This window comes from Lipotes vexillifer, unplaced genomic scaffold (assembly GCF_000442215.2).
Source record: "Lipotes vexillifer unplaced genomic scaffold, Lipotes_vexillifer_v1.1 scaffold1852, whole genome shotgun sequence".
Classification (NCBI taxonomy): Eukaryota; Metazoa; Chordata; class Mammalia; order Artiodactyla; family Lipotidae; genus Lipotes; species Lipotes vexillifer.
Window position 1 is genome coordinate 97724 of NW_006798778.1, and position 17682 is coordinate 115405.

Consider the following 17682-nt stretch of genomic DNA (forward strand, 5'->3'; position numbering starts at 1 on the left):
ATCTTCTGAATTCAACTTTACTCCACTCTCCTTTAGGCCATTTGAATTACATCTTTATATTGTTTAGGAGGTTTGGTGTGAGTGTGTGTGTGTGTGTGTGTGTGTGTGTGTGTGTGTGTGTGTGTTTTGGGGGGGGTTCCCTTTCTTCAGTATCCCATCATTTTTATTTTTGGGCCTTCTGGGAATTATTATTAAAGAATTTGATTGTAGAATGCTACTGTGTATTCACAGCCTGAAGCATTCATCAAAATAGATCTATCCAAAGCATTCAGTTTGTGGATTTGTACTCCTGATGCACTAAAATAAGAAATGTTAATTTCTTGCAGACTATTACTAGATGATTTTAAATATCTGCCAAACAGGAATGTCTGTTTCCTTGTGAGGCATTTCCATAATAAAATCCTGGCACCATAGCTGAAGAGGATAATTTTATATAAACAGAGAAAAACAACAGCAAGTATTTTCCCCAAGGACAGTTTTAGCTACCATTTACCAATGCTGCTTAGTTATTTCTGTCTCATTTTATGCTTTTGTTTTGAAACAAAACACAATTTTACCTGGATGCACTCCCGGATAATCAGGAATTAGCTCAGCATGTTGACTGGCTCTGCTGAAGGCAAGACCTGCAGAAAATCAGGAGGCTCCACCGCCTCGCCCCTCTCCCCACGGACATCTCCAGAGGGGAGAAAAGGGTTAAGGATTATTGAAGAATAGAGGAGAGGGGAGGGAGCCCCGAGGAGGCCCAGGAGCGGCAGGCCTCGCCTCCAAGCCCAGCTTTCATCAGCAGCTCGGCGCCCGGCGGAGCTCTGAGCGCTGCTGTGAATTTGGAGGAGGGACGCTGCTGCTGCCAATTTCTGGGACCACGGCTGCGAGGAGTGGGCGTGGCCTCGGCAGTGTGGATGCTCGTTGGGAAAGATGCTGAGCGCTTTTCAGTGAGCAGTCAGGGCTGTGGTGTGTGTGTTTGTGTGTGTGTGTGTGTGTGTGAGAGAGAGAGAGAGAGAGAGAGAGAGAGAGAGAGAGAGAGAGAAGGAAGAGGAGGAGGTAGAGAGACCAAGAGACCCAGAGGTGCTGAAAATCCAGACAGAGCTGGGAGACAGACTGAGAGCGGGACTGGAGCCCTCGGAGAGCCACTCAAGATCTTTTGGGGGAGCCCAATGAATGTGAACATGAGGCCTGTCACCGGAGCTGTTCTCAAGACGCTACTTCTGTTATCTACTCCAAATTGGAACAGGGTTTTAGCTGGAAATTCCTGTAAGTATACAGCGAATGATTTAGAACTTGAAGGGGGCCTCTCTGCAAAACTTTAATTCTGTTGTTTTTTTATGATTATTATTTGCAGCTGGAACTGATGCAAAGCACATTGCTATAAATGAAGCATCACTTAAAATCTTGCAAATACGACTGGGTTTACACATGTCTTTCCTCTTGGTCTGGTCACAATATGCAAAGTATCGTTTCTCTGTTTGTCTACGAGCAGAATCTTGTCCTCTTGTCTTTGTGTATTCATTGAGAACACTCAAGTTCTAGTAAAACATTAAATCGTCATCTTAATCACGGAATAGCCTGTGAATGTCTTCGTTTCTTCCCTTTTTTAGGTTTACTGAATTTTATTGGGATTATGTCTAACAGGAAAACAACTGGCAGACTTTATATTATGCTACATTAGCTTAGACTTCTGAAGTTTGCAATTTGGCAGACTGATAGCTGACTGCATCTTTTAAATGATGCCAGGATAATAACTGAAACGTACTGCAGAATTCAGGGGCAGAATTGGTAGAGGTGAACCTCAGTATTAGGAATTGTACCCTCACTGCCACCAGAATGAGACTTGAACACGGCGGCTTGATTCCTACATCTTGCTTAAAGAAATACATTCAGGTGCTTTTTTCAAAAGTATTATTCTTGAATTTTTAACTTTATAAATTTGTGATTGAATATTCTGATTCTGAGTTAATGGTCCCAGGGAAGATTTATTAAGACCTTATTTCTAATTTAAGTATCATCCAAATTAATTTGACAGAGGTCCCTTCATCCACTTTTTATTAGAGATAAGGAGAAGTTTTAAAAGTTACATTTGGCCTAAAATCTCTAAACGGGAGAATTTCCCCCTCCCTGATGAATGATCAACAAGCTCAGCAAATACAACTTTTTCTCTCTTTCTTGGACTTTAAAGGAAAAGCTCATCTGCTTTTCAAGAAAGGGTTATGAGGCCTGATCAGGAATTTATGTCATTACAGTTCAAGCAGGTTTAGGTTTGGGGGACACAAATAAGCCAGTAACCAGGCGTTTGCTATGGCACATCCCTTGAGCGTGCTAAAGCACTCTGATGTGGGAAGAACATTATAAATGACCTTACTGGCACCAGCCAAATGCTCATTTACATTGAATGGCCACTGTGATTGCATCCTTCCATTCAGTATTAGCTCATTTAATGGTGTGGTATATCTATCACTCTGAAACAAGAGAACTTCACTCTGATGCTGCACTGTGTTTTAGCTTCTGTTTTAATTTGGGGGTGTAAGAATCCCATGAGTCAATAAAATGTGCATATTTTCACCTAATCAAAATCTTGGAATGCTGTAATAGTAGCATTTGACCAACATTACAACAAACAAACAATAACCACACAGACATTCCCCCCCCCGCCCCCCCCAACACACAGAAAGTTTTGTAGAAAACGCATAAGTAATTCATCGTCCAACTACCGAAGTTCAGCAAAAAAGGAAGCGCTAGAGGTCACTCTTACAATGTAAAGCACATCATTTGAAGCATCCTTCCCTTAAGGAAAGCAGAGCTTAAGTCTGGCCTAGAGGCAGTCTTGTCTTTCCAATATGCTGACTGTTTGAGTTTATAATTGATTGGTGTGACTGACTGGGCTATTAGTTGTTTACATTTGTTTATTTTCTTGAAGTCCAGTAAAAGGCAGATCGACATTCAATAGCTTCTTTGTAATATATCTTCTTCAAAGGAAAGATGAGCTGCTGAGAAGATCTCAGGAGAGCAGAATATTAGTGGGTGCTTAGCTCTGGCTGGGCCTCTCCTGACACTTAAAATTTCAATCCTGATTCTATATTCTTTTAGCCTTGGTTTATTCTTCAGGAAGTAGTTTAATGCTCTTTTAAACATTTGATTAACTTAAAGAACCTATAGCATTTTAAATTATTAGGAACATTTAAATATTAAAGCCGACTTGGTTACCATGGTTACCATATGTTTTAAGAGTTGACTGTTCTTAAAGTGTCATATATGCAGTTAAATGACTTCAGATAATTAAAGGTGCATTTAGTAATTCTTGTTACTATCACATTGACAGTGTGATTTGCAGCAGTAGATATAAAACAAAAAAATTCATTTCCCAAGTTTTATTTCATTAGTATTTTGTGGGGGTGGGGAAGAAAACAAGGTACTTATTACCAAGTCATGGTACTCCATGTGTTGTATCTCTTTTGGAGGAACAAGTCTATATGTTTACCAGCAAGGTTGTAATTCAGTGTAGTGACAAGTGACCATCAACCACCATAAGTGTTTTTAAAGTATTATAATAGCTCCAGTAATTCTTTTGGACAAGACTTTATATTAAAACATGAATCAGTCTTGAACACCAATATTAAAGTCAGGGAGAACTGAATAAAAATAAAGGAAATTAAAGGTCAGTCTCTGAGATGAATACAAAGACATTTTCCCTCTATCTATTTACAGCTGATTCACCAGGAGCAAATCTGCTATCCACTGAGTCGGCCCAAGACTGCCCAAGGCCGCCAGTATGAAAGCTTTCACGGGACAGGACTCTATACACCAGGGACAGGACTCTATACACCAGGGACAGCTCAGGGATTAGGTACACTTTAATTTGAATGTTAGTTGATCTAATTAATCAACAGGGTAAGTTTACATTGGAAGGTTTCTGTGCAAACACACACACACATACATGTTCATGTGTATCTATGTGTGTGTGTGTGTGTGAACATATGTATATATTTATATAAAGATGCATAAACCACTAGATGCGTGTGCTTACACATCTTTGGTGACTGCTGACTCCTCTTCTGACTAAAGATGAAAAACGTTGAATGGACCACATTCTTTGGCTATTAGCACCCTACCTGACATTTCAAAAGCATTGAACCAGCCCCAGGTCTTTCCTCCTTGTTCTGGTCAAGGTGTTATTATATTGAAGGGTTCCTTCTGTGAAAGTTTAGAGACAGATCCTCCTAGTAGGGCTTGCTCTTTGATAAGCTGCACAGGCTGTTGTTGGTTTCTTCACTTGCTAGTAAGATACATGCACTGAAAAGGGAGTCATCTCTTTATTTTTTTTGATTATTAAAAAAATATTTATTTCCATTTATTTATTTATTTTGGTTGTGCTGGGGCTTAGTTGCGGCCGGTGGGCTCCTTAGTGTTGGCTTATGGGCTCCTTAGTTGTGGCATGTGAACTCTTAGCTGCGGCATGCATGTGGGATCTAGTTCCCTGACCAGGGCTCGAATCTGGGCCCCCTGCCTTGGAAGCGTGGAGTCTTAACCACTGCGCCACCAGGGAAGTCCCTTTATTTTTAAATTGCTCTTATGAACCCACAGTTTCCTTCTGAGCATTAAGACGTTGTTGGGGGAGGGGTGGACACTGTAAAAGAAGAAAAGGTGTAAGTCAGCTAAGAGTTTTGCTTTTATTTTTACTCTTGCAGATCATGTGATGGAAGCTCTCTGGCTTCAGGTATACTGAGAATATTTAATGCTTAACAAGTAGCTTATGAATGACATAATTAGAAGTTAATTTCTTGCTGTGTGCTTTCTTTTCCATAATTGGAATAAAGGCTGTATCTGATATCTACCCTGAAAGAAGCACTAAAGAATATGTTAAAATTAACAAAAGATGAAGGTAATGACTTGAGTAGATGATCGTTCTTGTGGGCTCTGGGATGCCACCTAAGTGCTACTGGACAGATTCTCAAATTGTTCAAATTCAGCCTTGTACCTCTCTCTAGAAACTTTCTTCTTTTCCTCCTCCTCCCCACCCAAATTCTTCTCCATAGCAAAAAATTACTAGTATAAACAGTAAAGTACTGTTAAAATACAATTACGAGTTGCAATACAAAAGTAGCTGACCTCTGGATATAAAGGTGAGCCTGAACTTTGACTCACTTTTCTAACAGCAATACTGATTTGTTTTTATCAATGTGGTGCATTCTCCCCTTTCCTGATAGTATGCATCCCAAATCTTTTCTGATAAGGGCAGCCTCCAGCTATGGAGTTAACACAGCTCATAGCCAACAAGGAATCGAACACAGGACTTCCACGTGATACCTAGTGCTTAACCTAAGTAAAAAACATTTTTATGTCTTCTAAAATTAATTTCAGAATTTGTATCATATGTAAACAATTCCTTTATGGAAGCCAATCTCTATATCAAGATTGATTTAATTTACCTTTTCCGTGAAAACAAATTAATAGAATTATATAATGTCACTTGTAAGATAATGTAATATTTAGTTCAGAGGTTGGTAAAATATGGCCCATGGGTCAGATCTAGCCTACTGCCTGTTTTGTGTAGCAGCCTGTGAGCTAAGAATGGTTCTTACAGTTTTTTCAAATTTTTTCAAATTAATTTTTATTGGGGTATAGTTGATTTACTGCATTTTGAAATGTTTGAAAAAAATTAAATGAAGAATTCTTTGTGGCATGAAACGATTATATGAAATTCAAATTTTAGTTGTTCATTCTTCTCATTAGTAGACCTGTATGGCAAAAATTTATACTCAATTATTATTATATTTTTAATTTTATCAATAAAATTATCTTAAAATTGATTTCCTTCTTGTTATACAAGGACCTAAATAACATTCTTTACTCTCTAGCTCTTCATAGAAAAAGTTCATTGACCCTTGACTTAAATAATACACAATGTAATATAATGATGTGACTTGGATAGTAGATAAATTATATACTGCTATGATAAAATTTAGTCTTTATTTAGCTCGCAAATACATTCCTGAGGGATTGAAGTGCTGAAGGTAGTGCTACAATTGCCAGGAGCTGTAACAGGAGAAACCTTTATTAGCATCTTCTTCATATGTGTCTTCTTAAAGATATTATTCTTCAGAAATCTTGTTATTTCCATGGGTATGAATTATTTATAACTATTTGCAAAGTTTCAGCAGTCTTGGCTGCTAAAGAGACACTTTCAATCTCAAGTAATCCCCTTAGAATAAGAAGTTCAATAAAGTGTATAAGTAATTGCAGCTTAGATATTTTGAATGAAAATTCTGTTGTTATTTTATACTTTCATTAGTGTAAAATATTCCACTCCATACTAATAAGGAACATGCATCTGAAATCACTGATTGTATGAAGTAAATCATTTACTGGAAGAATGCCCTTGCCCCTATGACTTTTACAGTAGCAGCTTCCTAAAAATTCTGAAATTGGCAAACTTTCTAGAATAAATTGAAAAATAGATTTTCATTTAAGCCCTGCCCACTGAGAATTCATAATAATTAAGCAGGTGCCTTTTACCTACTCATGCCAAGATAATTAATTTTTATGTAAATGCCTTGTCCGTTTGGAATTGTATTTAATTTTCATTTCCAAGAACTGATGAGTGGCCTCATTTTATTTACATTACACTCTTTACTACCGTGTTTTTTAGAAGTTTAAGTTAAAAAATATGATACGATATAATATTTTAAAAATTCTTTTCCTTGAAATTTTACTGTAGGATTTTTTCCCCAAAATAAATGGCCATATGTTAAAATGATTTATTTTTCATAATAGTGTTTACAGTGGTGCAGAACTAATGAAGATTTCTGTCTTATCAAAAGACCAATTTCCAGATCAAAGACAGCCTAGGACCATCTCATATAGCTTACTTAATGTGAATCATTCTGGGTGTGGACGAGAATGATGATGGGATTCATGACTCTCCATGGTGAATAGATGATAAAGTATCGTGACACTTGCATTACATGGTTCTGAACTTTTTTACAATAGAATATCAGTCTTGCTTTGCAAACACCGCTTTGTCACAATTTGATACTGTATTTAGAATCTGAATCTCCTTTACCTTAGATAAATCGTATTGGGGCCTTAATGTTGTCAACTTACGAATCATATCACTGATGAGTCAGGTTATTTGAGAAGTTCTTCTCTGTCCTTTTAAAAATATCTTTGCCTTTCCTCTGTTGTGACTGAAAGTTTACAGAATGACCCAGGCCCTGAAAATAGTAGGAAGAATAATAAGAATTTATCCAGCATTGTTACATAAATCCCAGATATGTATATTCAGATTTGTAGGTGACTGTTTCTGGTGAAATATTAAACAATGCAGAGTTTGATTTTTTCAAGTGGCCTGGTGTTTCCATTATTGCTTAGCTTAATTATCTTTTCACTTTTATTGACTCAGAAATCTTGGCCTCAGTAACTTGTTTAGTATTTATTTAGAATTATTGCAGTTTTTCAAGTTAACTGTATGATAAGGAAGGATGGACCCATCACAGAATATGTGCTTAAAATAGGGGATGTTTCATGGTTTAACCACGATCATGAGGTGAATTGAGCTGTGTTCTTGGTGGTGGTGGGGTGAATTCTCATAGAATGTATGGATTGTTGTTTTAATGGGTATTTCAGGCGGGAACTTTTAGAAACACTCTTTAACAAACAGACCTTTAAAAACATGTCTTGAATTGTAGCATCACATGCTAAGGTCAGTTTGATTTGGGTCCCTATAAAAAGGAAAATCGCAGAAAGAGAAATAAATGCCCTAAACTAAATGCAGACAAAAAATTATGGAGCTTTAGAAGAACTTGTGTTTATCACTGAAAAGTCCTTAAAGGAAGAATGAACTCATCAAAAAGCCTCAATTAACTGAATATACTTAAATGAATAATTCACCCACACTGTTAATATTGTAATTTGAGTCTTTGAGTTTTTTTTTTTCCAAGTTTAAATTTTCTTGAGGAATAATGGATAGTTTACCCATAAGACTAAGTTACAATAAATGCATTTCTGAATAATCAAGATGTCATTGAACATTGGATTATCTTCTTAGTTACGTTTTGGGAGAAACTTTGAAGTCTGAGATTCTAGCATTTGAATTTTTTCAAGGAGTTCTAAGGCTGTCGTTGTCTGGCTGTGTGCTTCAGTTAGACATGTATGTATACATGTGTTTATTTATTTGACTTCTAGAACTATCATTCCTTGTTTATAATCTATGAATTTAGACCTTCCACTGTGCTGATCACTCCAGGGTCTCGGTGACTCTGTGTTGGTAAACACCATATCTGATACGCTACTAGCACAAGTAAAGATATTTTTGTTTCCCAATTGACTTTCAGAGGATAAAGTTTTTGCAAGCATGTCTTTTGCCAAGGTGTTCACATACATGGTACCTGAAACTACAGTATTACTTACTGGTAAAGAATGTACATGCAAAATACATTCCAAATTGTCATTATTACTTCAGTTCTTCTGGGGTGAGTTGGTATTTGGAAGAGAAAGAGTATGTGCTTCATTTTTTTTTTCTCCCAGTGCATTTTCGTCATGGTTCACGGAAAAGTGGTACTCTGGTCATAAAACCAGAGAAATAGCATAAAAGGAGGTAAAAATGAGCCCATTTATGTTACAGTTAATGAGTCATTCCAATGTAATAATTGGAAAAGTGAGTGCAGCCTAAAAACATTTGACATTTTAAGTAGTTTAAAATTAGTAACTGTAAAAATTTTTTATGCTATAAGTATTTAATAGAACAGTGAAGAAATATACCTCTAAGTTTTTTAAATCACAAAGGAAAAAAAGGGTGTGATATGTATCACTTGTCCTACAGCTCTAATTACTTTTTTTAGTGAGTACCTCTTATTACTTGGCAGTGCTCTAGAATAAGATGTTATGTGTTTCTAAATTATAAAAAACATATTTGTTTCTGTAACCATTTTTTTTCCCTCACTGGCAAATATGGTACTTACAAGTGAGGTCACAGGTCGATTTTAGTTTAGAAATAGTATGTGAATATATAAATTCAACTGCTTTCCTAAATTACATTTATTGTATAGTTTTAAGACAAACTACAACCTGTAATTTCGTTAATTCAGAGTTACTCTGAAGTTATAACCTACAGAGAGATTTTTTAAAAAAATTTATTTATTTATTTGCTCATGCTGGGTCTTGGTTGCGGCAGGCAGGCTCCTTAGTTGTGGTACTCGGGCTCCTTAGTTGTGGCACACGAACTCTTAGTTGAGGCATGCATGTGGGATCTAGTTCCCTGGCCAGGGATCGAACCTGGGCCCCTTGCACTGGCGTGGAGTCTTGACCACTGTGCCACCAGGGAAGTCCCGAGAGATATTTTTTGAATGTCCATTGAAGGGCATTGATAAACTCTCCTAGGAATTTGTTGCAAGTCTTGGAGTTGGGACATGCTTGGATGGCAATGAACAGACATTTGACCCTGTGGCCCATAGCTGAGAACCCCGCATTTTCCTGTTAATGTAGACCGATACCTTTGTGTATCAGACCCAAAAGAGAGATTTTTGAGAAAATTTGAGAAAGTTCAGTTTCTCCCTGGACTAACAGCTTTGTTCTAAAAGATTGAATATGTATTTAGATCTTTAAGACTTGTCTTTGGTTTTTAAGGATATTGATATGTGTTTGTCTTTTAAGATATGTTCATCAGTAGATAACCAAACAGAAGAAAGGAACTAAATGCAAAGTGGTCTGTGAGGGAAATGAATTGCTGAGAGGAAACTGTCAGTGTGTGTATCTGTGTATGCGTGTGTGCGTGTGAGCGTGCATGCATATGTTGGAAGATACTGTGGGTAGGGACTGGGAAACAGGCCATGTCGGCAGAGAAATGGAAGACAATCCCCTAGGTGGCACATTTTCAATTAAGTATTGTTGGGATACATAATAAGATTTTTATTTTATTGCTACTATACCAGAATAGTCTCCTGTATAGTTTTAAAACAGTATGTGGGATTAAAAATAGCAAGAGGTCTTTCTGGATCCAGTTTAAACTCATCCCAAGCAGAGGGACAGTGTTGCCCTTTTCTGATCCCAAAGTGCTTTATTTTCTAGGCAAAGGCCATGAAGACCTCAGGATCCCCAATAGTTAATTCGACTTCTAGTCAGTCTCGGGGTGCTAGTCTCTGAATATGGCAACAAAGGCAGAAAATGGCGGAAGAGGTTTTGACTTAAAAGCCACTAGATAAATTGAAACATAGTTTAACTCTTGAAGACAATGTGGTAAAGTGATACTGCTACCAGGAGAAGGGCATTCTAAACAAAGTTTTGCATTTTTCACATCCATTCACTTTTATCTCTCAATTTTGGCGGATTTTGAACAAAAAGAATCTATCTCCAAGGCAGAAAGCTGCATGAATGCTTAGCAATCCTCATAATTAAGGATTTATAATACATATTTACATTTGCCATGTTTTAGATGTTTAGGACTTAATTAAAAGAACATTGCTAAAATAAAAGCAATTCTATCTAAAGTGGTGGTGAGGGAATTCTGTACAAGGTTATAAAGCTGCTCAATTAGGCTCTTTTGTTCCATTGTGAGTATGATTTCTGTGCTTATTTGAACTGTTGTACTTTAGCATGAGCCTGTATTATAACACTGTTAAGAAAACATCATGCGCCTTGTAAAATGTCATAACACAACTTTAAGTATCATAAGATGTGTAGTCCTTCCTAAAACACACAAAAGAGAGAAAATTCGGGAAAAGAAATAGCATACATGTAGGAAAGCAAAGAGCAAACACTGAAGATAACTTTTGGTTTCTTAAATTCATAGCAACCTATAGGATCTAATCACAAAATGGAATATGATAAAATATTTCATAGTCAAATGTCTACTACAGAAATGGAAAAAGGAGGCTACCAAAAATATGATGTAGAATTTTGGGTACTAAGAATAAAATTATGATCACAATAATTTTCTATGCTTGATGCATAAAACTGAGTCATTTGCTGGTGTAGCCTTGTAAATGATCATATTCATCTCTTAAAAGCCTTTATATGTGCTTGCCTTGTCTCTCTCTCTCTCCCCATCTTTCTGTCTCTCCCCCTCTCTCTCTCTCTCTTTTATATATATATATATATATATATATAATTATATATATAAATCGCAATATGAAACAGATTAGTATGAGAAGAATGTATGTAGTATCATTAATCACTGACACATTCTCTAGGGATGATGCCAGCAGTGCCCTCTTTTTCTGAGTTAGCAAAACTGAGCCTTCCAGGATCACTTTCCTGGATCTGAGGGTGATCTGGCTGTGGCATCTGTCATCTTTGCGATTGCCAGGGTTGATTTGGCTGAGACCTGCGAGGCAGCTGTCCCCTTCCTCCCTCACTACTTCCTGTGACTCATGCAGTATTTTTAAATACTACACATATATCATATTTTTAGGTGTCTGACATAATGAATTGATGTTTTTAATCAATGTGTAAGGTTTTTATCAAAATGAAAGCGAGTCTTGTCTCAGCTGTATTTCATTGTTAGGTGTATATTAAGTCCAAACTTATTAGCGTAGCAAACAAATATCTTCCTCCTCTGAATTTGCTTATATTTCCCCTTTCGTCTGTTTTAATTGCTTTTTCTCCCTGACAATCCTGCCCCCCTGCAAGTGTCCTCTAGCCTCTGTCACCTGGTCTTTTTTTTTTTTTTGCGGTACGTGGGCCTCTCACTGTCGTGGCCTCTCCCGTTGCGGAGCACAGGCTCCGGACGCGCAGGCTCAGCGGCCATGGCTCACGGTCCCAGCCGCTCTGCAGCATGTGGGACCTCCCCAGACCGGGGAACGAACCCGTGTCCCCTGCATCGGCAGCTACCTGGTCTGTACAGCTGCTGTTCCCTTTGGCTAATTGCCCTCAATCACTCCCTCTAAATCCTCCTGGAAAACTTCTACTGAAAGCCAGCCTCAGCTCCTTCCTCTGTGGAGTCTTGCCTGATCCAACCACCTCACCTCTCTTCATTCTTCTAACAGAAATTCAGTAGAACCTTGAGTGTTCGCCTATTCCTGATCATAGAGTATCAAATCTGATTTTTTAGAAAAATATGTCTCCCTTTCTCTCTCTGCTTCCTTTTTTATTTACAGCAAATGTCATTTGATAGGCCACTATATCAGGTCATTTTTTAAAATATAAATTTATTTATTTTTGGCTGCATTGGGTCTTGGTTGCTGTGCAGGGGCTTTCTCTAGTTGCAGCGAGTGGGGGCTACTCTTCGTTGCGGTGCACAGGCTTCTCGTTGCAGTGGCTTCTCTTCGTTGCAGAGCATGGGCTCTAGGCGCTTGGGCTTCAGTAGTCGTGGCTCGCGGGTTCAGTAGTTGTGTCTCTTGGGCTCTAGAGTGCAGGCTCAGTAGTTGTGGCTCACGGGCTTAGCTGCTCTGCGGCATGTGGGATCTTCCCAGACCGGGGATCGAACCCATGTCCCCCACGTTGGCAGGCGGATTCTTAGCCACTGCGCCACCAAGGAAGTCCCTATCAGGTCATTTTTGGATTGTGGATGTTCAATGGGCAGGCAAACCAAAAATACCTCATAAGCATAAACTTGGAACAGCATCTTTCCTCTTGCAGGCCCTCAGTGTGCCCCCTCATCTCTGTAGGGCCTCCCTGGTCATCACCTTCAATTTGGAAAGTTGGACCACAAAGTTCTTGCCACATTTCAGGAAGAAAGTTTCAACTCCTTCATCTATCTTGCACTTCAATTCCTTTATTTTACATTTTCCCATCTGAAGATTTTTTTCCTTTATGGAGGGTAGAAGAAAAATAAAATCAGTTTTCTCTTTTTTTCTTTTCATCATTAACTTTGTAAAGAGTGTACCTGCAGCTTCTTTGGTCTTCTTTTGTCTATAAATATATACAAAATGTTTTTCGTTGCCTTTAGTAATTTTGATAAGCATTAATGAGTTCTGAACTTGTATATTCCTTTTTTTTTTTTTTTTTTTTTTTGTGGTACGCGGGCCTCTCACTGTTGTGGCCTCTCCCGTTGCGGAGCACAGGCTCTGGACGCGCAGGCTCAGCGGCCATGGCTCACAGGCCCAGCCACTCAGCGGCATATGGGATCTTCCCGGCCTGGGGCACGAACCCGTGTCCCCTGCATCGGCAGGTGGACTCTCAACCACTGCGCCACCAGGGAAGCCCTATATTCCTCTTTTAATTGCACACATTTTAAAAGATTATTTTCTTGTAAAATGTCATCATTTTTTAAAGATTCCTCTCATGTTTATTCCTCCTCATGGTAAACATTTCGGACTTTCATTGCTATTATTTTATAGTTCATAGCTTTCCACACATGACGTATGTTATCATTAATATTGACAAATATTCCTTTTGCATTGGGCTCTGTGGACTCTAAGGTGGTGGAGTGTACCTCACAGGCCTGGAGGGCAGACATTACTATCACTATTTTACAAACTAGGAAACTGAACTTTAGGAGGTAGGAGGTATTTCCAAAGCCACTGTGTAAGGAAGGGTAACCTGGGACTTGAACCCAACTTTCATGATGCCACAGCCATTGCTCTTTGAAATGGAATACACTCATCTTCTCCGTGAGCCTTTTAGAGCACCTCCCCTGAGTATTAGAACCCACACTTGCCTGTTTTCAGGGTTCCCTCCCTGGTGTGATAAATTATAAGGTAATGTACCTGTTTTCTTCCAAGGATTCTGTCACTTGTATTTTATCAACAAGCTCTTCCTTACGAGTTGAAGTATCAGATGTCACCCAGTGTATATATAAGTGTAAATTTTTCTCCTCTGAGTTCCACCGACAACCCCCTACCCTTGCTCACTGATACCCAAGGACATATCCATTCTGTCTAAATTCCTTCTTTCAGTCGATAGTTTCAGGAACAGGTTCTAAGGGGCTGGAACAGCTCAAATCCCAAAGAAAAACCAGCTCCTTTCTGCAAGATAGCAACAGTGCCAGACCAAGGCACTCTGCAATTTTGTTTCTTGCCTCGGTGAAACCCCTCTCCTTCCCCATGTTCAGGAATATGCTCCCTTTGGGTGCTGTATTAGTCTGCTAGGGTTGTCATAACAAAATGGCACAGACTAGGTGGCTTAAACAACAGAAATTTATTTTCTCAAATTTCTAGAGGCTGGAAATGAAAGATCAAGGTGCCAGCTGGGTTGATACCTGGTGACACCTTGCTTCCTGGCTTGTAGATGGCCACCTTCTCACTGTCTCACATGGCCTTTCCTCTGTGAGTGATCAGTCAGAAGGGGAGCTCTCTGGTGTGTCTCTTCTTCTTATAAGGCCACCAGCCCTATTCCATTAGGGCCCCACCCTTACGCTCTCATTCAACCTTAATTACCTCCTGAAAGGCCCTATCTCCAAACGTAGTCATATGGTGGGTTACGACTTCAGTGTATGAATTTGGGGCAGGGGTGGGGTGGTGTGCATAATTCAGTCCATGGGAAGTGCTCTCCCTGTTTCAAATGCCTGAATAAAACGTATCTTCTCTTGGTATTTGAGACAGATATTGCTCTGACCTACTGAAACCTGTCAAGTGAGTGAAGTCATCTTACAAGTTTTTTTAAGCTGTCTTCTGATGGACCTCTTCCTCAGTGGCATTGCTGGGATCACGCGCAGTGTGCTCCTCCGCTAACCCCCACTGCCTGGTTGCCACAGGCGCTTGCACTCCCTGCCCCTTCTCTCTTTCCTTTTATCTGGGCCTGGTGCTCTCTAACTGCCTCTGCCAGAGAGTTTCTGACATCCCACTATCCCCCTCCAAATTCTTTTCTCCTTTATGTTACCGAGCTCCAGTTGTGTTGTGATTTGCTCCCTGTGTTTCTCATGTCCCCTTCCCAAAAGTTGGTTTTGCAGTTTGTTTCCTCTGGCACTTTTCCACTTCTAATCTGTAAAACCCAGAGCACGCAGATTCTCCCTTTATTCCCTGGGATGCTTTCTTTGTCAAGCCAAAACCAACCAAACACAACGTAGGTAAAACAAGTGAACAATCATCATTCTAATAACTTCTTTAAATTCAATTTAAAATTTGTCTAATTTAAAATTTGTAGAATGCCCTCCTAGTATTGGGAACTGGGACAGATGTTCGCCATACATTGTTTCACTCGATCTTAATGTAGCATCTGTTCACACCAGTGTTTTCTCTTATGCATGCTTTTCCATCATCTCCAGTGCATTTCTTTTGTGGCTAAATATTCTGTGTCTTTTTAAATGGTTCTTTGTAACTTATCAAGTGGATATGCTCTTATTTAAACGTTAAGAACCAATTGGTTGTTCACTGATTTATTTTTATAGTTTCTCAGTCTACCAGTGTCTGTTTCTAGTATATGGCTATCTTAAGATTCCTGTAATTCTCTAAGATCACAGGATCTTAAGCCATTTACACATGTCAGTGTCATGAAGTGTTCAATTGTCTTTGCCCCACTTTAGTGAAAACCTAAATTTATTTTGGAAGGAGAAATTTAACACGATAACTGTCTACACCCTTCCCTTTCCTGCTCAAGAATTTATAACACTTAAAGATGGTTCTGTGTCTCTTCTGGTTGTATCATTTGTTCAAACATGAATCAGAGGTGGTGGGTAGAGTTTGCCACACTTGACAGATCGCAGAAGCACATCTGTCACCCTCCAGGAAACCTGCTCACTCATCCATTGGTCTTGTCATTTTATTTATTTATTTTTGGCTGCATTGGGTCTGCATTGCTGTACGCGGGCTGTTTCTAGTTGTGGCGAGCGGGGGCTACTCTTTGTTGCAGCACTCGGGTTTCTCCTTGCAGTGGCTTCTCTTGTTGCGGAGCATGGGCTCAAGGCTCACGGGCTTCAGTAATTGTGTCACAAGGGCTCAGTAGTTGTGGCTCGTGGGCTCTAGAGCGCAGCCTCAGTAGTTGTGGCGCACAGACTTAGTTGCTCTGCAGCATGTGGGATCTTCCTGGACCAGGGCTTGAACCTGTGTCCGCTGCATTGGCAGGCGGATTCTTAACCACTGCAACACCAGGGAAGTCTTCAATATTATCTTTGATATAACAATATTCATGAGCTTTCTAGTTCTAGGTATAACAATATTGAATGCTTTCTAGTTTTCTTTCTATCTTCCCAATCACACGAGTAAAAAATATTAAGGGAAAACGATTTCCTAGGGCATTAATTAATTGGTTCTGAAATGAATTTCTTCTTAATTTGTACAGTCCACTTTTTTAGGTGGACTTCGGTGACTGCACTTAAGGCAACGTTTCACAAAGTATATCTTCACAGTTTTATGGCTATATGCTTGGAACTAATTGGATATTGTTGAAAATAAATGTATTTAATTTCACCTGCTAGTCAAATACGAGGTGAAATACCGCAAGCAAATGGCTAATCCAGGAGTTGAAATTTATTGCATCTTCTCGAATGTGCTGTTTTTATTTTTTTTTAATTAAAAGATACAATTGATGCCCAGAATTGAATGTAGCATTTTTAGCAGAGTGGCTGGCACTGAAGGTTGTGATCAGTCTTTACTCTTTATGTTCAACAAGACTTTTTAAAAAAATTAATTAATTAAATTTATTTAATACACATAGAGCTAATTCAAGTAATCTTCTTCTTCAACAAGAATTTCTTAAGCCTTACATTCTTCTAAAAGTAAGAGATATAAACAGAGTAAGTACCTATCTGTCTAACAGTTGCCATTGCAGGGGTTCTGCTTATTTTCTAAGTGAGCTTCCAGTGTGATGCACAGCAAAAGAAATATCAGAGTTACCCTGGAGTTTCTATATTTTGGAGGGTGAGTGTGGTAGGTAAAGAAATTCTCCATCCATCTACTCAACCGCTAAAACGACACGTGAGTTTTTTTCCTAGTCAGGCTAGTGGGGTAAAATCATAAATCCCTGCCACTCAGGGACCCCAAACCATTTGGGGAAGACAGAAAGACATGCCTTAAAGTAATTCAGATGAAAAGCAGGCTGTGATACACACTTCACTTCAATCTAGATTCCTGATGTAATGCCATTCTGATTTATTTGGTAACCTATATGTTTCCTCTCATTTCCTTTAAAAATCAGTATATGACCAGTAATATTACTAGAGTTGATATAAGATGAGTTATTATATTTTTCACTGACTGTGAGTTTGGAAATTTATCCCCATGAATTATACCAGGTGAATATGTTCCATATTAAATGAACCCTGTAATTGCACTCATTGGGACTCTGGTTATTTTTCAGTTGGCACTGATGATTTAGAGAATTATACCTAAGAAAGAAAGAAGAAATACTAACTAAGAATATTATAAAAATTCTTAGTGAAATAATGTTTACATTGCCAGGATGTATTTGGTTTCATACAAACAATTACTTTTCACTGGGTGGGGTGATTGTTCATTCAATCTATTAAAGTGTTCCTTACTCTTATAATTTTTGAGGCTTCCTGGGCTTCTACCTCACTCTGCTCATTTTATTCATTTATTCACTCAGCAAATATTTAGTAAGCCTCTACAGTGTGCTACCTATCATTACACATGTCTGCAGCATCAGTGGTTTTGAAATGTTACAATGGTCAGAATCGGTAACTTCTCGCTAACAATTGAGAATGGAAGTTTTGACTCCCAGGTACTTAAAGGCTTTTGAGACCATATTTTATGCCTAAGGTTTTGATTTTCTTACAAGAAAGTGTACAGTACTATTCAGGGTGCTTATAGGGTGGTTAGTTCTATTACATGCAATGTGCTCAGTTGCTGTTTTGGCTAA

At 38.7% G+C, this 17682-nt stretch overlaps 1 protein-coding gene across 1 annotated transcript in view; it reads left to right on the forward strand.

Annotated features, from left to right (window-relative positions):
- Nucleotides 1-899: 899 nt before the first annotated feature.
- Nucleotides 900-17682, forward strand: part of LOC103075710 (contactin-associated protein-like 4) — a gene marked incomplete at its 3' end in the record, with an annotated part of 244633 nt that continues 227850 nt past the window's right edge. Inside the window, exon 1 of the mRNA XM_007470921.1 lies at nucleotides 900-1251. Within this exon, the coding sequence (XP_007470983.1) occupies nucleotides 900-1251 (352 nt within the window). The remainder of the gene's footprint in view (nucleotides 1252-17682) is intronic.